The sequence below is a fragment of the Maniola hyperantus genome, chromosome 13 (genome assembly GCF_902806685.2).
Source record: "Maniola hyperantus chromosome 13, iAphHyp1.2, whole genome shotgun sequence".
Classification (NCBI taxonomy): Eukaryota; Metazoa; Arthropoda; class Insecta; order Lepidoptera; family Nymphalidae; genus Maniola; species Maniola hyperantus.
Window position 1 is genome coordinate 12477377 of NC_048548.1, and position 24464 is coordinate 12501840.

Here is a 24464-nt window from a genome sequence, read left to right on the forward strand (position 1 = left end):
AAAAGCTGACCTAATACCGCGATCATAAAACACGACGCGCACTAAATACCCCAAAACTAATTTATTTCGTAAACACTGAAAGTTGGCAACATTTGTAGAACCAATGTTACCACCTAAACACAAAGACAATAGTCAACACATGCTAGTATCTTAATATATTCTGTGGTATTGTACTCACGTTTCGCTTCATTTTCAAATTGTCATCGTCGAATTCCTTACTTCGAGGTTATAATGGATGTTTTACAGATTGCAATGGAATTATATTAGGATTTTTTTGATAAGCGGCTCCAGCTCCGCACACTCCGTCGACTGTGCCGATTCGCTGGGTAAGTGGGTGGGTGAGACGCAACCCCGAAATAGAACTTTTGGAATAACTCTACACAAATTATATTCCTTGCGTCACTGTTGACGAGACGAAGATCAAGAGCAGACATTGCACGTATTAGAATTTAGCATAGATTCAGAAATGTGTCGCGTCTATGATCCACTTTCATACTTTCGCACTAACCCATTTTTTGTTTGTCCTACATCTTCAAACATAATAGAGGCAAACATTTATATATTTTAGGCATAGGCAATTTGTACGGACATCAGCCAATATATTATGTCACCCGTGTATCTAATACTTAAAACATACAATGTTAATGAACAAATTGTCACTTTCAAATAGTTTGTTGGTATAATACTACGAATAACAGGTATAAAATTAAATAATGAAATTAACATTCCCTGCAGAAGACTAAAAGCTTATTTTCAGCAGAGAACATTTTACGATGATTGACAAGTTTAGAAGATCCATTTAAACAGTATGAAATTCCGAACTCAGATGTCTTTAGAACCTCAGATGTCTATATCTGCTTGAAAACTACGGAAGTACTCATACAAAGCAAGAAATGGCAATATTAATGGAAATAATGTAATGAGATGATATACGCATCCATATTAATTATCGCCAACTCCCATAGAGTTTGATCTGTGTCAACTCAAGTGGTGAGTTAGCATACACATCCTGGAGTCAAGCTGAAGGCTTGTGAGACGAACGACTTGAATGGGGAAACGAATTATGAGACGGATATGACTATTTTTATATTATAATTTATTCAAGGGGACATCAAAATTTAATAATAAATATTAATAGGCATTTCAGGCGAGGCCGTACACGTGCAAGGCGCATTTCTTCCTCGACAAGTGCAGTAAAAGGAGAGTCCTTGAGCCCACCGCTGTGAATCATTAGCACCCACGTCCTACGAGTACTTTGAGCATACTGAATCGTTCTCGGTGCTACTGCAGTGCTGCAGCGTAATTTAAAATTAGGGTTGAACAAGAAATATACAGGAACCTCAATAGCTAAACCACATAAGGGCGGATTAAAACTCAAACGACCTATTGTCTGGTGGGAGGCTTCGGCCGTGGCTAGTTACCACCCTACCGGCAAAGTCGTGCCGCCAAGCGAATTAGCATTCCGGTACAATGCCGTGTAGAAACCAAAGAGGCATGGGTTTAATAAAACTGCCATACCCCTTACATGTTAGCCCGCTTCTAACTAACGAAGGCTAACTTGTATCTGAATTATTTTTTTAAATTTGGACGGATGGTTTGGACTGGTCTCCCGCCTTTTACGCTTTACGATTAGTTGAAGATCAAAGGGCACTACACATTCGAATACCGTAATATTACCAGAACTAAAATACTTCTATCCTTTTCACAACGATTTCTACAGAAAAGGATAGCTTCATTTAAGTTTTCTCAATTTACTTTTTTGAAGCCCGATCCTTGATATTGAGTCACTGAGTCTATCTAGTTTACAACCAGTAATTTTAATATACTGCTTTTGAATGACCTATTTTAAACACTGAGAACATGCATCAAATCTTCACGACTTTTAATGTATGTCGGTTATAAAACTATAGTTATATTTGAGGCAGCCCTAGATTAGTAAGAAGTGTACTGTAATGGTTATAAGTTTGCCGGTTTATCGATAGTAACAAAATGTACCTATTACGGGTTATGGTTATTGCGTCGTTTATCCGATGACCGCATTATTTGCAATGATTATATTATTACTGAGATTTTCCGTAATCTTTGTGGGTCGATGATTAATACAACATACCAGTGCATTAATGGTTACTTTAGCTATTGATGGAAATATTGCTGCTGTGTTACGACTTACGAACCTTGTGTGTGCACTACAATCAGCGCATTACTCGTTATTGGTAGAATAAACAGTAATCTTGCTAGAACAATCATACTCCTAGCTATCCAATAAATATTGGATGGACCGAATTTCGTATACCAACGTCTCTATACTCTTAGAACTTGGGATTGAAGAACGTCTTTATGCACCATACAGAGTATAGTAAAGTTCTTCGGAAAAATCTCCTGTAGTGAGAAAGATTTCATCGAGCGCTTTGTCGTACAAGGCAAAGTCCTCGGCACCAGAGGACGAGGAAGGTCGCCGATGCGATGGACCAATAAAATTAATGCACTGTGGGCGGTCCCTTGCACGAGTGTACTAAGCTGTCGGCCTGCAGGTAGAAGAGGCAAATGCTCGTGAGGCGCAATTATTTGCCCTCAAAGTCGTCACCACGACCGCTCGGCCAAAAGTTTACTAAGAAGAGGGGTGGATAGAAGCAGGCGTTGCTGTATGAATACACAAGGGACCAGATATTATGTCTGTGTGACTATGGTGCAAGATACACTATGCACCACAAATATCCAGCAAAATAGCGTCTACTTAAGTACTACAGGAACAGAACTCTTAAGGTGACGCAGGACGCTCGACCGAAATTGGCAGCGCACGTGGGTAACATGTTTGCTTTTCACTTGACATTGTATGAGAAAGTTGAGAGGCACGATGATTTTCACCGAAATCAAGCGCGCGAAAAGGGTTTAGGAAAAGTATTTTTGAGAAAAAACTGCTGAATTTATGTTTCCAAAGTAAAGTTATTTCAACTAATGAATAAATAAACTACGTCTAATGATAAATTGTTTTAGAATTTTCTTAGCCCTAATCTTATTTATTTACGCCTAAAGTTGTCATTAATTTAGTGTTAAAATAGGAATCTTTTGAGCCACGTAACTTTTAAATCAATATTTTTTTCAATGTTTTATATATCAATAAACCTAGATAATGACGAGATAAATCGATATAATTCTTAGTTTTGTGCGTACAATATCGAATATTGTTGTAATTTCCCTCCTACGTTTGTATGAAGAAAGCACCGAACTGAGTCCCCTTAAGGCTGAGATCTATAGAGTTGACTGTGCTCAGACTTAGATTGAGTTAAAACGAGACAGATTTATGTGAGAGATATACATCTGTCTCGTTTCAACTCTGTCGTAAGTCTAGGCAAAGACAGAGTGCGCTCTATAGATTTCACCCTTATTGTAGTTTAGAACAGAACACATTAAAAATAATATAAGTTTCGAGACATTTCTAGAGCAATATGAAGTAGAGCAAGTATGAAGTAGGTAAGTCGCGAGTCATGGACATCCGTGGGCAGAATAATAATAAATTAAACAAATCCGTTACATCATAATAACGTGACGTGTGGCGACTGGCGACGCGTCCGTGACCATAGAATATATCTACCTAAGCTACGGTACTTACTACATAAATAATTATACATGTAAGTACAAACGTACAATTAGTAGATTCTGGACGATCGATCAATGTAACAAATCAAACAAAAAAACATATAATTAATTTTTATCGCAAGTCGTATTTGGAGATGGAATACTTGTGAACCATTATTATGAATTCTGGGGCCCTACTACCATCGCTTAAAGTAGTGATGTTTTAATATTGTTTTTACTTTTCCTACAAAACTTGTATGAAAATGTCAAAACACTATTGAAACATTATTAGTACCTAGGGCGGTAAAGTTTGCGCGACGTTTTAAGAACCTCTAAAAGATATTTATTGGTATTAAACTTTTGAAATACAAGACATGCTTACCGCATTTAAGTTGTATACAAAACGAATGGCCTATTTTGCCAAAATTACTTTTCAAAATGACAAGTGATTTGTGGGAGAATTCTACTGAACCTAACAATCACCATGGCTAATGTGTTGCGCCGATTTTAGGCTTATTTCGTAGTTTAGCAACATATTAGAATATAAATAACGAAAAGCGAAAATAACAAGAAAGAGGGTAGTTCGCTACTGCCCATGACACCTCGAACTTCATCTCTCGCAGCTCGTGACCGCGACCCATGCAATTGGATGGAAACATCGATCTCCCATAACCAGCGTAAAAATCGTCGTACGTGCCCTTTATTTACATTCTAATAAACTGGTCCGGTGAAGCACAAAATAGTGATTACTGGAGGGTTTCTATATTTGTATCGTTCAGATCTGTGACATCATTTCAAATAGGTCCGTATAAAAGTAGCGACCAGTTTAGTATGAGTTTATGGTTTAAGGATATGACGTATAATTCCAGAATAATAAGTAGCTGGAGGGAGATCGCACGAGCAGCAGTGAAGAATTCATAGTCACGACCACTCTGTCAAGAGTGAACGTTTGAGAAGAAGAAGTAGCTGGTAACACCAGGAACAAGTTAAAAAGAAGAACTTGAGAGATGTCTTCTTATACGTTTCGCTCTTGGCAAAGCGGTCAAGGTGGGCTATGGCATGCTTGCCACTTAGTTCGTCTCCACTCGTTATCCATGAGAGCTTTTGTCTACCTAGTAGATGCGTTAAGATTAAGATCAGACAGTAAAGAGTAATAAAGACTACAAAAAGAAAACAGTACAGACATTGTGATGGCGGATTTCTTTTCTAAAGTACAAGATATTAATCACTTTGTAGTTATTTTAGTTAGATCCTAGAATGTTGGCATGGATAACGAAAGTTCTTACAAAAATCTAAAATGATTTTATATTGTACAGCTTCGTACAGTATATTGCGCATGTAACAAGTCGTTACTAATAAAAAATATTGACGCTCATTTAAACAAAGTTATTTCTTCAACTGAATATGTTTAAAATTGATCCCATGGTAGAAGATCATGGATGGATGATGGCGTCGGCTTGTAGATTGCACGACGCGCGGTGCGACGTCATTACACGTGATTCGCGGGTAACATTTCGTTCATTACCTACCGACCTACATTTTACTCACACTTTGATTGCATCGATTTCTAGCTTAGTTTAGTATCATAAGAGGAATGTGCAACATCCACACAAACTCTAGAGAGTTTTTGGATGTAAAGCGGATAAATGTACATTTATTATTTTGGTCGTAAAGAGAAATAAAAAAGAAAAAAAACCGGCCAAGTGCGAGTCAGACTCGCGCAATGAGGGTTACGTACTACAGTCGTATTTTTTCGACATTTTGCACGATAATTCAAAAACTATGATGCATAAAAATAAATAAAAATCTGTTTTAGAATGTACAGGTGAAGACCTTTCATATGATACCCCACTTGATATAGTTACTTACTTCGAAAATTGAAAATACTAATTATTAGTTCATGCATGACCACAATTTTTTTTGTGTGATCTAACCCTAAATTCACGGTTTTCAGATTTTTCCCCAAATGTCAGCTATAAGATCTACCTACCTGCCAAATTTCATGATTCTAGGTCAACGGGAAGTACCCTGTAGGTTTCTTGACAGACAGACAGACAGAAAACAAAGTGATCCTATAAGGGTTCCGTTTTTCCTTTTGAGGTACGGAACCCTAAAAAGAAAATAGGTACCTAAGAGATATAAAGGAACAAATATTTTGACAAGCGGCAAGACGATGTCCAGTCGATCGGTCTATATAGAGAAGATGATGTGAAGAAGAATCAGGCCGCAGCTGCTAAAGGTCTTGATTATATCGTTCAGGACAAGGAAAACTGGTGTTGCTTGGTAGCGAAGACCGATAGACATTTTGGGTCAATGAGCTAAGGGATTGAAAATTAGGTGAGTACAGTACTACATAATTATGGTAGACTACTTACAAACATCATAACAGTGTTTACGTAGGCACGCACGATTTCTTTTGCGTCACAAATCTCAAGATTCCTAGGTAGGTATTCAAAGTAGGTACTTGAATACATAATGCTTGAATGCATATTGAGAATTCTCTACGCATCGCTAACTTTTCTATGCAAATCAAGGTCACAAGAGATTTGCTCGTTCAGTTGTTCATACTTTAATCTGTAAGTTTCTTAGTTGATTTCGATTTAATACTTCTCTATTAATTTAAAACTGCTCTATCAATTTCTTGGCTGACTTTACCAAGAGAATTGATTGCAAAATGTTGGAGGCACTAACAATTTTAATATCAACATGTAAAAGTTCATTGAAAAGTTTGCTTTTTTTTGCACTTGTGGATTGTTGCCAACAAATTGTAGATTGCAATATCTTCATTTTCGATTTACTTTCACTTGGCATCTTTTAATAATATCAACCAGGAAGTACATTAGGTAAATAACTAGATTAAAAAGAAGCTACAGATTGTAGTTTGAACATAACGAACAAAAAATAGCTTTTAGATTTTTCACATTAGATCTAGAGTCTATAGACACAATATTCAAAGATAAAGTACCTAGATATAACGTGAATTCAATTACTACAGATGAAATAAATGGTGAATTTAATAATTATATTAGGCAAGGCACTCAGGGTGCGATTATGCCAGATCGATGCAGGAATTTATACTCCATTTTTAATAAAATCAGATACATAGTATTTTAATTTTTAAAAATTGAACTTTATAGAAAACTAGCTTATGCTCGCGACTTCATCCACGTGGACTACACAAATTTCAAATGCTTACGTCATAATAGCTATCTACATGCCAAATTTCAGCCCGATCCGTCCAGTAGTTTGAGCTGTGCTTTGATAGATCAGTCAGTCAGTCAGTCAGTTAGTCACCTTTTCTTTTTATATATTTAGAAGATTGTTATCATGCATTAAAAGAGACACGTTTTGCATTTGGTAGGTATTTGAAGCTATTCTTTTATTAAATTAATGAACCTTGAGCCAGTGAGATTTTGCGTAAAACGGTCCTAAGAATTATGAGTTGTACCGAGAATTTGGATTAGGTATTTGGCGGCTTGTAAACAATATCAAACAGCACACTAGGGAGTGGGCACAGCGTGCTCGTCCATTTTGATTTTTGGCATTTCATGCAGAGCGAAAATGTATAGTAAAAGAACACACATTTGCACCATTTTATATTTTTGACACAGTGGTCCTGTACTTTGGCAGAGATGAATAATGCATGTAAATGTATGATTCCGAACCACGCTGCACGCAGCAGTGCTGCTGCTATCACCAGCTGTCACAGTCCTGTCGCGGCACCACTGGTCCCCATACAATCTATAAGCTTATATGACATTATAGCTCGGAATGTAATGTCATATTATAAGCTTATAGAGATTGTATGGGGACCAGTAGTGCCGCGACAGGAATGTGCAGCTGGTGACAACACTGTTGCGACAGCACTGCTGCGTGCAGCGTGGTTCGGAATCATACCTTTACTCTCCCTGACAGACAGGCTGCGTTGCGTTTTGGTAAATTAGCGATTGACCTGTTGGCCGTTTCGACTCAATTTTCAAATGGTAATCAATTTCGTCTCGTCTAGCTAAGTGTTGTTACCTTGATCCTACAGTAGTCAGTAGTTCAAATAAAATTAGTTTCAGTTTCAAACAAGGAATTAAAGAACCGTGTGCGAGTTCGTCTCACATTTGATCGGTTTTTACTAACAACAAACCAAAATGTAAGGTATTAAGCATCCCAGAACAGTAAAACAATAATAACTGAATAGGGACTCGTAACGATAAGGCAACCGGCACATTATAGCAAAACTTGCAGCAAAAAATCCTCATTATTTGTGTTATTATATACAAAATAACAGATTATCCTGATTGCAGCAAAAACGTGTTTTTAAACCAGAAATAATATCGGTCGCACATCTTATAACACGTGAGCATGGATTTGGCAAGCAACCATTGTTATTCACAAATATACCTGAAAATATGTGACACTGTTCAATGAAACTGCATTCGACGAGGGCTTGACTAGATAGGTATTGGGTTCGGTATATATTACATTCTAATCGCGTATAACATAATAATTTATATTACACGGAGGTGCTATTTTAAGGAAAGCAAGAAAAACTACTTAGTTTAGATTGCTGAGCTGCTATGAATTACGATGAGTATGAATATAATTAATTCTCTGTCTGTCTGTCGTGTCTGACAAGAAAACCAATAGGGTACCTACTTCCCGTTTCCCGTTCTAGAATCATGGGCAGGTAGGTAGGTCTTAAGTACAAGTAAAGGAATAAATTCGAAAACCGTGAATTTGTGGTTACATCATTTAAAAAAATGTATTCATGAACAAATAATATTTTCAATTTTCAAAGTAAGATGACTATACGTGAGGAATTCAATGCAGTTTTCACCATCATTGGCACAAGCAAGGTTTCCATGTTCATTTAATAGAATAGGTAAGCAAGACCCGTGCAAAGCAGGGGCGTGTCATGTCAATAAATATAATTGCATAATAATCTGCATGACAAATAATTGCATTCTAGAGTAGTCTCGAAACTGATTGTCGGACACAATGCTCATGGGCTGGGCCGTGGTATTTCCTGCTCAGTGCGCTATTGTTAACTAATCGTCTCGTAGATAATAATACCCATGCCGGTAACTAGAACTGCGGTTAAAAATAATCCTTATGCAATTCTTAACTGCTTTACTTAGCAGTTAGCACTTAGCAGGCTGATCAGATTTTTTTGCAGCTTGCGCTTGACAATCATCTAAATATATAAAAAGAAAAGGTGACTGACTGACTGACTAATCTATCAACACACAGCTCAAACTACTGGACGGATCAGGCTAAAATATGGAATGCAGAGAGCTGTCATGACGTAGGCATCCGCTAAGAAAGGATTTTTGAAAATTCAAGCCCTAAGGGGGTGAAATAGGGGTTTGAAATTTGTGTAGTCCACGCGGACGAAGTCACGAGCATAAGCTAGTGTTTAATAAAAATCTATGATGAGGTCTAGGTTGAGATATAAGCCTATTCACTCTTGCTTTAAAAGAATTCAAGTCATATGTAGCAGGATACAAACTCAGTCCTAAGTGGTCCCAAACTTTAGCGGTTCATAACAGGAGCAAAAGCTCAATGTGTTGCGAAGCTGAAGTGGCAATGGGCGGGACACAAAGTTTGAAAAACCGATAGAGTTTAGGAAAACCGAAATCACAGTGTTGCCAGACTCCCTAACTAGGTCGATACTGGACAGGCGACATCAATCGAGTCGCGGGGAGCCGCTGCCTTGATTGACGTAAGACAGTGGCGTGTGGAAGTGTCTACAAGAGACCTGTGTCCTGCAGTGGACGCCTATCGGTTGATAACGACAAATATTCTTTTACATACAATCATAGAACCAGACAGCGAGCGAGGAAAAACATTCGAAATACTCAAAAATAAATAAAATCTACAACAGCTACTATGCATGTTATAATAACCTTCGCAATTATATTAGTCTATCTAACAGACGAAGTGTAGCAACTGCGCACTAATAATAGTAAATTATCACGAGTTAGTACTAAAGAACATGTAATAAGAAAAGAACAAGTTAAACTACTAAATATAATGATCTATTAGTACAACTATTACTGTCAGAAGTGGGATTGTAGCAAAAATTTGTCCATTTGTCTGTCCTAGACATAAGACAGTAGACAATCTAAATTCTAAAGACAGTGTCGATGTGTACGCACACAATCGCGACTTGGTGTTAAAGCGATTACGCACTCATCCAGTCCAAGTCCGTGAAAATACGGAAATGAAAAAACTCGGACCGAACTCGGATATTGCTTATGCACTAATCCGATCTCGGATCTAAATCCAAGCTATTCAAGTGACATCTTTGGCATATTTACGTCTTTCATTTTTACGCAGAGCTTACAGAGAGAGAGAGAGAGAGAGAGAGAGAGAGAGAGAGAGCCATCGCGTGCCAGACTTTCGTTATTTTATCAAAAAGCTGAAAGTTTCTCTGCGTATTGTCCCCAACACTGGGTCAAACATTTGTTTGGATGTTGGTTCATGGTGGCTTCATGACGACGGTTACAGCTAGCTTCGGTGTCGCTCAGTGCCGCTGTCGCTTCCATTGCTCAAATTGCTTGACGAGTAGATGCTTTAGACGACACCAGTGTCGACATTATTGTTTCGAGCGTCAGTGTCGTCGAGTATACCCATCTTTTCTTTTTCACAACAAAACCGTTAAACCGATTTTGATTAACTTTTTACTACAGGAAAAGTTTCAGCTTCACGGGAAAATATAACACCAAGTCGTGCGTAAAATGTCGTAGTATTTATTTTTATTAATTTATAGACTAGCGCTTGCAATCAGGACTGCTATCAAGTGATTGTGCAGCCTAAGATGGAGCGCGCTTACCTAGAAGACGCCTATTCACTCTTGATTTGACATCAGTACAAGTGTGTTTGTTTGTTGCTTTATTGGTTTGTTTGTTTGTTGGTTTGTCCTTCAATCACGTCACAACGGAGCAACTAATTGACCAGATTTTTTTGCATGGGTATAGTCAAAGACTCGAAGATATCTCGTAAAACCAAAGAGTTCCCACGGGATTGTTAAAAACCTAAATCCACGCGGACGAAGTCGCGGGCATCAGCTAGTAAATAAATAATAACTCTACCTGTCCACTTGTTTGCGATCCCGGAAGTCAAGGCAACCGATAACTCCTAGACGACGAGTCTCAACACAAAGGTGAAGAACGATGGCACCATAAACGTATCAATTCCTTCATAAAACACTCGGGCAAGGTAGCACCCGATAAGGCGTATCAATAAATATACAGTTGAGACGTCGACGATGAATTCGGTTGGGTTTCGAGAACAAAAGGCCCATCCTTGGGACAAGCAGCGCGATACAAAACGTTTTTCATTGTACATTATAGTGGTATATCTTTATACGAGGTCCAAATGGCGATATATTTTTTAACGCAATGCTTAAGTATACATAAAAGGAATATTATTTATATATTCTGTACCGTTACTTTGTTAACAAAACTATAGCATAATAAAAATAAAAGTACTATACGAGTCTTTTTAATGTCTTTTTTTCTTTCCACGAAGGCTAGCTAGTAACTTTACAGCGTCATATTATCGTCTACGCAAGGTGCAGAAATCCTTTGTAGAATGTGGGGTTCCTTTGGGGGGAGATAGATAGGGTATACATTTTCTTAACATGACTCCGAAAGAGTATCAGTTACCATTGCCCAAAAATACTGTGATGATTAAACAAGTTTGTTTAGTTGAGGCTATTTTACCCCTTAGGGGTTGAATTTTTTAAAATACTATCTTAGCAGGATTTTCTGGGATTTGAAAAAGTAGTCTGTCATTAGAATAATCACATTGACAGAGTGAATTTTCGGTGTGATCCTGAATCGACGATACATCAAATATTAGCCTATACAAACGACACTACAAATTGATTGAATTACCTATTACTACTACTATTACTACTACCGGAACACTAGCCTGTCCCCACACATATTTATGTGTGTGTAGAGCTGAGGTCTGAGCGAAGCCAAGCAGGACAAAGACAATGCTATACATAAGCAACATTGCTCCATTCTCCCATGAAAACATGGTGACAACTGAGTGATACCACGTGGCAGTGTCAGTAGCAGCACCATTACATTGCGGGCAACGATAAATTGACAGGGGGTGTGAGTGTAGCTTCTTTACATAATCCATACTATCCATACTAATATTATAAATGCGAAAGTGTTTCTATCTGTCTGTCTGTCTGTCTATCTGTCTGTCTGTCTGTCTGCTAGCCTTTCACGGCCCATCCGTTCAACCGATTTTGATGAAATTTGGTACAGAGTTAGCTTACATCCTGGGGAAGGACATATGTAGGCTTTTTATCCGGGAAAATTAAAGTGTTCCCACTGGATTTGTAAAAAACCTAAATCATCTAGTAATCAATACTTATAATAAAATAATATAATATGGCTAATTATGTTATACACAAACACTTAACTAAATTAAAATGACATGTCTAAATCCATTGCTATCCCTTTCATAATGTTGCTTGCAGAAAAGGATAGCACTAGATTTAGACCTGTTAATTAAGTTTAGTTTAGAGATTGTGTACAAGAAAATTGGCCCCATTGTCTGCAGTTATAGTTTTATTATGTTAAGTATAGATGTAATTTTTGGAACAGCTCTATACAATAGAGTCTATTGTATAGAGCTATAGAATAGACATTAAAATTAACAGAGCCAAAATATGATTTACCCAGTTTTTCCGATACATGCAAAAAAATTAGTATTTTTTTTATTCAATTCCACCCAACTTCAACCCATTACCGGTTTATTGGATTTTGAGATTTTGTTATAGTACTTAATATGCAAGTTAGTGATAAGGATAAAAAATATAATAAATATAAAATCCACAGATTGAAAGAAAAATATAGACAACACCCTCATCTCCACATAGAATTGAAGTTTTTGAAGTAATCAACTTATTTGATTCTCATTAGAATTATTTTGTTTATCGGCGGCAGTTCTCCATGTCTTTCTTTAAAAGCAGAATTAGATGGTTCTGATTTTAAGCTTATATTTCATGTTTTAACAACACAAAACCATCAAATTAATTGTGGTATACACTTGTTATCTACATTAAAATAGATGGTTCTGCTTAGATAAAGCATTGCATCAGCTGGCCAATTCCGGAAAAGCTGAATCAATCATATTTTTACTGCAACAATGCATTTTAGCCAATAGCGAGAAAGTGTTGGCCAGTCAGATGTGTTCATCACACTGTACCTGTCATTTTACCGTAATCAAGCTGATGAAGCACTATCATTTTAATGTGTATCTACTTCATTGCTGATTTTGTTGAGTATTCAGCATGCAAGTACTTTGACTGAGAAAAACATATTCAAATTGGTGCTATTTGAGCACTAAAATGCCACAAAAAGATAAAAAGCGTGTCTTTTTGTATTAGATTAAAAATAATTAAACTGGACCATCTAATTGCAACCATAATCTGTGTCTAAACCATAATACTTAATAGATAATATTTATATGTATAATATATAACAAAACTAACCTCACAAACAGGCAGTTAGATGGCACTCAGGAGCACTTGTGTTAAAGCAGGCATCAACTGTCCTGAAAAACCATATCAGAGAGTTGCACTTCTATCAAATAATCCCACATTATTAGTTACAACAATAACTTGTGGCTGTAAAAAAATTCCACCAAGGGGTGTATTTGGAACCGTGCCAAAATTGCATCAATAGCAACAAAAACTGAAAATCATCAGCGTATTTATGGTGAAACTATTAGGACAAGAAACGGCACAAGATTAGTATACAAATATGGGCCGATGGCCAAATAGTTATTGCATAACCCTGTATACACAAAATTGTTAGAACGTGCGGAGAAAAAATCATGTGCAAAGCTTGGAAATTAGATACAAAATTAACAATAATTTAGATACTCACAAAACTTCTACCTCGAAGGGGCATTTCACTCACGATTTAAAATAAAACACACTCAGGTTCAGCACAACTAAACTCGTCTGGAAAATAAATTCACTTGGATCATTCACTAAAACACTGCCAATAACACAATTCTTAAAAAATTTCAATTCTCAGTTTCTCAATCGAGTAGTCTCGGTTCTCCGCAGATAAAATTTTGACAGCAGTGTGTGCTCTTTTCTAGAACAATCACATTTGGTTTTGAAAACAATCCTTTACACGCATTTGATATTTCAAACTTGTTAAAAAATATATTTAAAAGACACTTAAAACAATGAAATGGTTTAATTTTTTCAATAAACGCTTAAAAAATGAAACATTTACATTTAACCCTGTCAGAACAGAACTCATTCATTTCAATATGTTATTAGTCTGTGGGCGAAGCCCCGTATGTTCAATGTACTCTGTGGGCGAAGCTTCGAAGCTTCCATAGAGTAGGATGGTAGTATAGAGAATTCATCCAAAGATGGTAGCCTCTTGGAGTAGCTTCGTAGAGAAGAGGTAGAGAACTCTTGTAGAGAACTCATAGAGAACTACAGTGCGACAAGGCTCTCTTGGCACTTGAATGACATTGACAGCGTAATTGCATATACCACGAATGTATAGGTGTATAGTATATAGTAGATAATCTATGGTGTATACCTACTCTTTGATTGACAGGGGGGCGCTGTGGGAGAACAAGGAACAAATCATATATGTTATTGGTCTGTGCAAAGAACTTTTATTTCTGGTCGGTGGCAAAGAACAAAGAGCCAGTGTATTACTTTACTCTATGACAAAGAGTTAACCATGACCATGAGTTAACTTTATACCACCGTAGTGATTATATTCTCTTTGGATTATATTCTCTTTGTATACCACCTTTAGACTGTATAATAATATACCTAATCATTTCAATTTATTTATTAATTTATTATAAGTATTGATTAGGTAATCAATAGTTATATCCAACGACGACAATTATCTACTCCAGACAGCAATTTGCTATATTGCCTAAAATTTAATCTTTTTGAAAATACAAACACTAAACAGTGCAAAATGTAATTTGTGGAGTACGAACTAACCTAACCTTTGTTGATATTTTTTTGGAATTAATCGTGTGTTTTCTGCCACCATGGAAAATGTTTTGATACAGAATAAAGTGAAACTTTTATTTGAGAAGCTTTCCGATCCCCAATATGTTATGAACAACTACTACGCTGACCACTTCTTTACTAAAATTAATTGCGCAGATCCCGGTAAGTAAACAAAAGTTTCAATAACTTCAGTGTGCTTCGTCGCTATTTAAAAAAAAATCAGGTTGTAGTCCAAATCAATTAAAATAGAAGTGCCATTTAAACATTTATTATTAAAACTTTGTTTCAGAGGTATCTTTTCTTAAAACATGGCCTCTACTACCGGACTTAATAATAGAAGCTCTCAACCATGCAGGCCATTATCACAACACAGTAAAGGTTTTCCTCATAAGGATCTTGGGAGTAGTAGCTCAAGGAGAGGTAAATTTTGCCAAGATATTCCCAAAAAAGGGTGACGAAATTGCTAAAGCATTCAGTGAGATTAATTCACCAAGTATGGATTCAAGTTTGAGAGTTGCCTACCTTGAAGTTGCACTTGCCCTAGTGAACCACAACTCTGGAGTTTACTGGCTTTTAGAAAGTGGTGCTTGGAGAGAGATACTCAGGCTTTGCAATGAAAAAAGAACTGTATTTGTGATTCGGCAAACTTATAAGTTTGCATCGTCATTTATGTGGAAATTAAACAACATGGGTGATGAAGCTAATGTTAAATTAGTACTTCTTTATATTATGAGTCCAATGACAGAAATTGACTTAATAAGAATCGATTCTATGACCAGTGAAGAGGAGGAGCTCCATTGCAAAACATTTGAGCCAATGCTACAAATATTATTAGCTATTTTAAGCAATGAACACCATATAAAGACTCATAATATCATAATAGAATTCATGCTTAAAGATTCAAAAGTCCTAACATATTTCTACATAATGCTGGACAGGTTACGTAGAGAAGATGTCTGTATGCTCATAACTAAATGCTTTTTTTGGTTGTCAATAGGAAAAATATTTCTTGCCAAACCTTTAACGGCCAATGTTAAGTATGACCGTGACGATTTTATTGAACTTGCAGTTACATATTTTAACACAATACAATACTTAATACAACGACGTTGCGCTACATTGATATTTGATTACTGCAATGCATGTAACTTAATATGGTCTCTTGTTTGGAAGAGTGCTAAGCCAGCGATGTGGGAACATGATGGTAGAAAAGTTGAAGTCCAGAAGCAACTTCTTGTTATTTGTCTTGTACCTTGTCTAGTTTACATCACCCTTGGGCAGAACACGCCTGTAACATCTCCTGATAGAGTCAATGACTATATTTTCAAAGTGATGAATGCAACTTGTGAACATACAGCACGTACAGCTTACGCGTTGAGAGATCTTATGCTACAGCTAGATACACAGTCAGTAACATTGCAGAGTGTAAAACGACTGACTTGTCTAAAGAATCATTTGAATGATGACCAAGCGAATTTAGTATTTCAAGCACTCTTCTATGTTCTTAAAGAATATGATCCCATTGATGATCATGGAGATATGAAAGATGAAATAAACGTACATGATGATCAAGAGAAGGTGCTTGTAATGACATATGTTCTAGACACATTGCTCTCGCTGGTAAAGAATTATAATATAAATTGGAAAGAGAGTCTCGAAGTTATATGTTTACACACAGTTGTTTATAATATTTTGAAGAGGTCTAATCTTTCTTGTAAGGTTTGTACTTTGTATGATGATTTTATTTTTATGGTCGTTTGCTATCTATTTTTATAGCCATTTTTCTTTTTTCTATTTCTATATGTTTTTTTACATATCTCCATAAATCTATAATCGCAAGCCTTATGATTAACTAACAGCCCTCAAGCTAAAAGAACATGCAAATTAACAATGCTAATTTTTGCAATACATCCCAATCTTTCTATGACTTTTTGATAGTAAAAAATCAGTACCCTTATTATAAATGTCAAAGTGTGTTTGTTTGTTGGTTTGTCCTTCAATCACGTCGCAACGGAGCGACGGATTGATGTGATTATTTGCATGGGTGATTTAAAGACCTGGAGAGTGACATAGGCTACTTTTTGTACGGAGTTCACAGAATTTAACAACCTAAATCCACGCGGACGGAGTCTCGGGCATTAGCTAGTCTTCTAAATATATAAAAGGAAAAGGTGACTGACTGACTGACTGACTGACTGATCTATCAACGCACAGCTTAAACTACTGGACGGATCGGGCTGAAATTTGGCATGCAGATAGCTATTATGACGTAGGCCTCCGCTAAGAAAGTATTTTTGAAAATACAACCCCTAAGGGGGTGAAATAGGGATTTGAAATTTGTGTAGTCCACGCGGACGAAGTCGCGAGCACAAGCTAGTAATATATAAAAGAAAAAGCTGACTGACGCGGGCTGAAATTTAGAATGCAGATAGCTATTATAATGTAGACATCCCCTAAGAAAGGATTCTTGAAAATTCAATCCCTAAGGGGGTAAAATAGGGGTTTGAAATTTGTGAAGTCTATGCGGATGATGTAGTTTTTAATAATATTGAAATACTGTTTTAAAATCACTCAACTAAAACTTTATTTTCCAGTTTGTAGTAACAGCATTGAATGTTATAACAATAACAGTGAAGAAGTTCCTGCCACCCAATCTCTCCCTACTGATGGAGTCAAAGCCAGGGTCGACCATGCATGAGTTGGGAAAGCTAATTTTCATGAAAATGCACGATTTGAACTGGGAGGTTCGCGATTCAGCTCTCGAGCTGCTCTATGTCGTCACTGATATTTCTTTTATAAGTATGTTTTAGCTCAGATTTAGTTGTAATATTAAGTTTATATCAATCAACTAAAATAAGTTCACATGAATTGAGCACAATTTTAGATTATATTACTTAATACTATGCACGTTTCTGATAGATGTCAATAACTAATAGTGCAAAATACTGAAAATTAGAAATAACAGGATAGGTATGTGGATATGGAAATTCTAGAGGCTTTTGGTAAAGTTCACCATAAGAGGTTATGTTATGAAATCAATACCAACATCCTGTTTATTTATAGGTCCATGTCAATTGATACGAGAGTCGTAAATTAATTTGTTCGTATAGATTATAGAGTTATCTCAAATGAACGATGGAGTACAGCAGGGGCGATTCTTAGGTCCAGCACTTAACATCATTTATAAAATTGACGTGTTCACAAAATCTTATAAAATGAAAATAAATATATTTATTATATTATTTCATGTAGGACAACTTGTGCAATTTATGATATGTCAAGACCCTTACTACCTGTTCGGAAAACAGATTCTACTCAGAAGAGATTCTACTTAGACATAAAAGCTAATGATACAATACATGTTACTTCCAGAATTCCCGCCATTCCAAAAGCAGATAATATCAAACAGCCTAATTAACATGGCAATGACCATGGCGTTGAACGACCACGAGTTCTACGTGCGGGTGTCTGCTCTGCGCTGCGTGGGCGCGGCCAGCAAGATGAGCCCGCTGTGGGAGCAGCTGAAGCAGGAATACCCTAATATACAGGTATTTTATGTTCTAGACCAGGAGTTTCCAAACTTTTAAGTGCATGGAACCCTGAATAAATAATTAATCCATCATATTTGAGTGAATAGGCATCTTCAAGGCAAGCTCCAACCTCATCATTGCTTTTTAGGGTTCCGTACCCGGAGTGTGCCAACGTACGGGACCATATTTCTCCGCTGTCCGTCCGTCCGTATGTCTGTCAGCTGTAGTAAAGAGTCGGTAGGTATCTGTAGGTAGAAAGCTGAAATTTTCACAGAATGTGTTTTTCTATTGCCGTGCTATTTCTTGTACGATGGTACGGAACCCTTCGTGTGCGAGACTCGCACTTGTTTAAGCAGGATTTTCGTCAATTGCACGCCTATCACACAAAAAAAAATTATGAAGCCCCAAACCAAATGATCCATACTAATATTCTAAATATGAAAAGTGACTTTTTCCGAGGAAATAAAAAAAATACGGGATTTTTCATAACCTAAAAATGCCACTAGTCATTAAAAATGTCGCTGCACTTGCGGAATCCTTCGAACCGTTACGGAACACACTTTAGGCATCACTGTTCTAGACAACGCCTGCGACTTCATTCGCGTGGATACCTTTTTAAAATTACCGTGGAAACTGTTCGATTTTTTGGGATAAAAAGTAGCCTATCAGTCTCCAGATCTTTAACATATCCATACAAAAAAATCACATTGATCCATTGCTCTGTGGTGTGATTGTGTAGTGGAAAAATAAATTTATGTAAAAAAAAATTACTTACAGGAACTGCTTCTATCAATTCTCACAAATAACCCAGAAGGCATCGTACGCAAAGAGGCATGCAGCGTTCTATGCGACGTATACCAAAACATTAAACTGACGCCAAACCTCCGCGCGACTACTTATAATCACATGGTATCTGCCGCCCTCAGCGACTTTCACTGGGAAGTCCAAATAACCGCGCTCAAGTTCTGGAAAATTGTGATCCAATCCTTCCTCAACGACCAAGGCATGCTTGACGGCACATTCCCTCCCGTTACTTTCTCAAGAGAAACACGAAAAATCGTCACACTTAACGATACTGAAATCCTAAGACGATTGGCTAAAATTCTTGATGAACTTTCTTCCATCGGATGTCTTACCGTCTTAGTCAAACTATTGCATGAAGAAACTGAAGTCGATATAATGGATGCCGCTCTAACACTTTCTATGGAACTCCTAGATACTCTTGAAAAGTACAAAGTACCAGAAAACTTAAAACCTAAGGAAAATGATCCGAAAACAGTAGATGAATTACTAAGACAAATAAGACTTGATAATTTTGTCGCTGTAAATGGTGATGTAGAAGACGCACAGAATTTAGCTAAATCAGATAATGTTATTGAAAGCATATTGAGTGCAGGTGACACTAATTTATTGGCTGAGATATACGAAAGGCATATGAGTTTAAATACCAATGAAACTGAAACGAAAAATCAAACGAAACTGTTGAAATTTGCATCGCCATATCTATTTGTTACATTCCTGAAAAGCAAAGATTTTAAAAAAGTTATAGAGCAGAAGAAAAATTGGAAAGATGGTATCAAAAGTCTTTCTTCCTTACTAGATGATGTATTGGGCATTTATGAAGTGAATGATGAAGTTAATGCTTTAGATTGTTATTGAGATTATTTTGTGTAAGATTCATTTGTTATTTAATTTAAGATGGGATATCTTATTATATATTTTCATAAAATATTATTGCGTTTAATTTATTTATCAGTGAAGTACAATACATAGAAATGTGTTGCTACCAGTGGATGCTGTGAATAAGTTGGGTCCAAAAACTAAGAAATAACAGACATGCGGGATGCTCGCTAGCATACAAACACATTCGCCATCAAACGGGATCCTGCAAAAAACTGGACGCCGTGTGAAAGGGCTCTTACTCCTCTCAGAATGGCAGGATAATTCTACAATGCAAGAACTCAAGGGTTGACTGACGAATCAATGCGCGGCGGTACCTATAGTATAGATACCCCCGCAGTCGCCACTCTGTACCGTCACGCGACAAATAGATTGATAAATCGCCCACTAGCAGATTCAAGGCTATAATAATAGAGTTCTTTATATTTGATAGTATAAGTCCCGCAAATTGCTATTGCGCGGGGACCACGTCTCATTAATTTCGTTATGACGTCATTTGACGTATATTTAAGTAAAAATATCTTAAAAATATACAATCAGCTCAAAACTTCAGTCTAGTGCTGACGTTACTAAAATGTCGGCCACGCGCATTAACAATTAGGAATTATATGACAGATACTAATTTTACAAGATTTCCGCATGTAAAATAGAAGGAAAAGGGTAGGTAACAAATAAATCGGGAGTTGGTATAGTTTTAAGGCATATAATTTTTAATTCTAAATTACATAAAATACTAAAACTGCATCTAATGTCCTAATCAATTTCTATAACAGCTCCCACTTTAGACAGTGCCTCTTTTAACTTTTCTGCCTCGTCTTTGGAAATGTCTGCCTTGACTACTGTTGGTACACTTTCAACAAATTTCTTAGCTTGGACCAAGTTGAAGCCTTCTAGAAGACTCTTTACTTCTTTGATCAGTGCTACCTTCTGTTTGTCGTCATACTTTGTCATTTTCACCTGAAACAAACAAATCAGTCACAATGAAAAATTAATACAAGACCTGTGATAGTCTAGTCCAGAGCGATGATAGTCTAGTAGGTAGTTAAAATGTTGCATCAACCTCTTATTCGGGGGTCCGAAGACCAATGCTGGCCAGTGGGCACATACCACCAAGTTTTTTTAATTTTTATTCAGATACTACTAGATCAGCTAGCCCTTGACGGCAATCTCACCAGGTGGTAAGTGATGATTCAATCTAAGATGGAAGTGGGCTAACCAGTGGCCCTACCGCGGTTGTTTGACAGCTACAATGTCACGATCGCAATCATCTCTGATTGGTTAATGCTCGCTCACTATTGGTCACAATGCATTGTTGCAACAAGAATCGCACAAATTCAGCCAATCAGAACAATTGAGATTGTAATAATGATTGATGTAGGTTTTAGACAATCGCCCTACTGGAAGGAGTATAGCAGTTTTTATTAAACCCATACTTACCCCTTTAATTTATACACAGCATCATACCGGAACGCAAAATCGCTTGGCAGCACGGCTTTGCCCATAGGGTGGTAACTAGCCAAGGCCGAAGCCTTCCATCAGACCAGACCAGAAATTTAGAAACTATGTATAAAAATTAAAATTCCAAACCCCTGCTGGAAATCAAACCCGGGACCTCCCACTAATAAGACCACAGTGCTTACCAATGCACCAGGGAGGTAGTCAAATGTCCAAACTTTTTGGAGTCATGTGCATTTCAAACAATTAAATATCACTTGCTCTAATGCTAAGGGAAAAACATTGTGAGGAAACCTGCATGTATGGGAGTTCTCCAAAGGAATGTGTGTAAAATTTGCCAATCCTCACTTAGCTAGTGTAGTAGACTTTGGCCAAACTCTGTTTACATTTTTCACAGCCAATCAAGGGGCAGAATTTGCTATTGATTACGATAACGATGGGTATGTTTTACAAGACTAATGCTGCTCAAACTTACAGTGAAGCTAGTCTTGACAGCTTTTGGTGCTGCCTCTTCTTCATCCTGTGCAGTTGGAGCAGCCATAGCACCAAACCCACCCAAGGGCATCATAGGCGCATCAGGCAGATTCAACCTTCTCTTAAGAACCTGACTGAGCTCAGAAACCTCAAGCAGGTTTAGTTTTGTGATATCTGACACAATCTTCTCGATTTTGGGTGAAACTGGTTTGTCTACACCCTCAGGTGGGGGAATTATGAGTGGTGATATTGATTGTGTAACTTCTTGTTGTAAAATTGTGCTGGAATTATAATAATATTGTTTCATCAGTTAAGGGTAGGTAGTAGGTTCATTATTCTTGTTTGCGAGTCACAGTTCAATCAAATTTCATATGAACTTTGGTCGGTATATAATCAATGATTCAAGAATAAATACCAATTTTGTTGACATAACCCGCAGGCTGCAAAGTGCTAACCCAAAAAAAACTGTGTACAAACTACAAGTCAACAACTCCTTTATTTCATTTTGAGGATTATAAAAAGTTTGAATTCTTATTATAGATGATACTATGGAAATTTAAATATGTTTTTAACCGACTTCAAAAAAAGGAGGAGGTTCTCAATTCGTCGGAATCTTTTTTTTTTTTTTTTTATTTTATTTTTTATGTATGTTCCCCGATTACTCGAAGACGCCTGGACCGATTTTGAAAATTCTTTTTTTGTTTGAAAGGGTATAGTTCAAAGTTGGTCCCATTTAAATTTGGTGAAGATCTGATGAACATCTTCGAAGATAGATACTGGAACTCCTCAACGGATAAGAGTAAATTGGTCGCGATCAGTAAAATAGCTTAGTTAACAGTAGATTTTTAACCAGTCATAGCATAATTCCATGGGGCCACTAAAAATTGTGAAATAAAAAATTTTTACAAAAAAAATAAAAACCGACTTCGATACACAAACACTAAAAATTGAAAAATAATTTAATTTATTACCGAATATATTATGTATACAAGAGTTAATATAGTTCCATAATAATATTTTTGGGGTCGGTGCCAATGAGGTGCCATTGTGGAGTCTCATAAAAATATGAAGTCTAGACGATTCGCGCAGCTAAAGCTAATTGGCACCGGCACTAAAAATATTATTATGGAACTATATTAACTCTTGTATACATAATATATTCGGTAATAAATTAAATTATTTTTCAATTTTTAGTGTTTGTGTATCGAAGTCGGTTTTTATTTTTTTTGTAAAAATTTTTTAAAACATAACCTTAAAAAAAGCAAATATTTACCATCGTGAAAAAGAACGCCATGTGTGTGCAGATATTTTTCCTACTAATTTCAGCTCGTTCATTATTGTGTAAATCATAATTTATCTTTTCCTCCTTTTTAAAATATCCTACAACTTTTTCCGCTTTTTTATTTCTTAACTCTTTTTTTAACTAGCTTACGGCTCTGGGTTTTAGTCTTTGAGCTATATAATGTATCTCATGTACCTCAGAATAAGGACATATCTGTGTAATGTACTCTGTGTTTGAGCTCCTCTTGCTTGACAAGAACCACCGAACCACGGACGAAATACCTATAATCTTTGACACATCTTTGATCTTTCAAGGCGTAGAGTGTAGAACTGGCCGAATACACCTTTTATTTCTGGTCGGTGGGCACCGGCGGCGACCTCCCCCACCCCAGCCTGTAAATTTGAGATTTTGAGATATAAAAAATAAAAAAAATACCAATCGACGTATCTTAAATAGCACTTTCCAAAATTATTTATTATTAGAACAGCACCCTCTTAGTTTATGAGTAAAAAAATAAATAAAGATACTACCTGCTACACCGTCGAACTTTCTCGCTATCTTGTGTTCCTTTAGCAGTCTGGCTACCAATCCAGCAGCCTCCAACCAACCAATCTTATAGGCCAGGGCGATTGGTGTACATCTGTCCGAATCGATTTATGTAACGAGTATTAGATTGGAAGTACCGCTTTTAGCAGTGCATAATCACTACTTTTCACTAAGTTTTGTTTATAGTTTAAAAACCTTTATTTAATTAGCTGAAAACAATAATTTGAAATAATTATTTAAATAAACCGTAAATAAACAAAAATAATCCTGGATGCATTGAAGTGTTTAAAAGTAAGGAACTGGAGGCTTTTCATAAACATATTAAAATTAGCGAATACAATGACAAAGGATGGCTATGTTATCCGACGAGAAACATTTTTGATTGCTTCGCTGAGATCGAAAATCACGTAATTGAAATTTTGAAAAACAGAAGTAATAAAAATAAAATACAAGAATACGTAAAATTAATACTATTATCGAATATAAATTTTAACTTTATATCATGTAGGTCACATAGAGACAAAATTATTAATTTATTGACCAAGGAAACTGTCATATTTTTTATAAATAACTGGTGCAAAGATATTAATTTTATTTTAAATGGAAAAATTCACTTTTTCGATTCAAGAGATCCACTTAAATGTGATGCTGATATTTATTATAAAAATAAAAATTTAAAAAGTTTAAATAATATTAGTTGTTTAATTTTTGAATTAAATTTGATTGGTGGGAGTTAAATGCCATCGTGATATTGGTAATTATCAGTATTGCCAAGATAAGTACCATTATCCATTCAAAACTCCCGCAAATCAAACACCACATTCCTACCTAATTTAAAAAAGTGTAGGTATATAGGTAGGTAAATATACTGGGTATTGACTCTATTTAGTACCAAACCCGT

General features: G+C 36.4%; 3 protein-coding genes across 5 annotated transcripts in view; 1 reads left to right on the forward strand and 2 right to left on the reverse strand.

Annotated features, from left to right (window-relative positions):
- Nucleotides 1-13831, reverse strand: part of stv (BAG domain-containing protein starvin) — a 36434-nt gene extending 22603 nt beyond the window's left edge. Inside the window, exons 1-2 of one of the 3 annotated variants that reach the window (XR_004674365.2) lie at nt 13485-13831; nt 13088-13149 (exon numbers count right to left, since the gene is read on the reverse strand). Coding sequence is in view for 2 of the 3 variants with exons in the window: in XM_034974827.2 (XP_034830718.1) it covers nt 13485-13508 (24 nt within the window). In the remaining variant the exon portion in view is untranslated. Of the gene's footprint in view, nt 1-178; nt 323-13087; nt 13150-13484 lie in introns of those variants that run through there. The other 2 variants (XM_034974827.2, XM_034974828.2) reach the window with 2 other exon arrangements.
- Nucleotides 13832-14368: 537 nt separating this feature from the next.
- Nucleotides 14369-19857, forward strand: LOC117987773 (uncharacterized). Its single transcript, XM_034974825.2, has 5 exons — nt 14369-14758; nt 14886-16315; nt 17191-17395; nt 17969-18144; nt 18904-19857. Exons 1-5 carry the CDS (start codon nt 14635-14637, stop codon nt 19783-19785), a joined length of 2817 nt encoding a protein of 938 aa, XP_034830716.1. The 5' UTR covers nt 14369-14634; the 3' UTR covers nt 19786-19857.
- Nucleotides 19858-20489: 632 nt separating this feature from the next.
- On the reverse strand, nt 20490-23197 carry mRpL12 (mitochondrial ribosomal protein L12). Its single transcript, XM_034974830.2, has 3 exons — nt 23009-23197; nt 21737-22016; nt 20490-20763 (listed from the first exon to the last, which is right to left on the reverse strand). Exons 1-3 carry the CDS (start codon nt 23083-23085, stop codon nt 20560-20562), a joined length of 561 nt encoding a protein of 186 aa, XP_034830721.1. The 5' UTR covers nt 23086-23197; the 3' UTR covers nt 20490-20559.
- Nucleotides 23198-24464: the final 1267 nt, after the last annotated feature.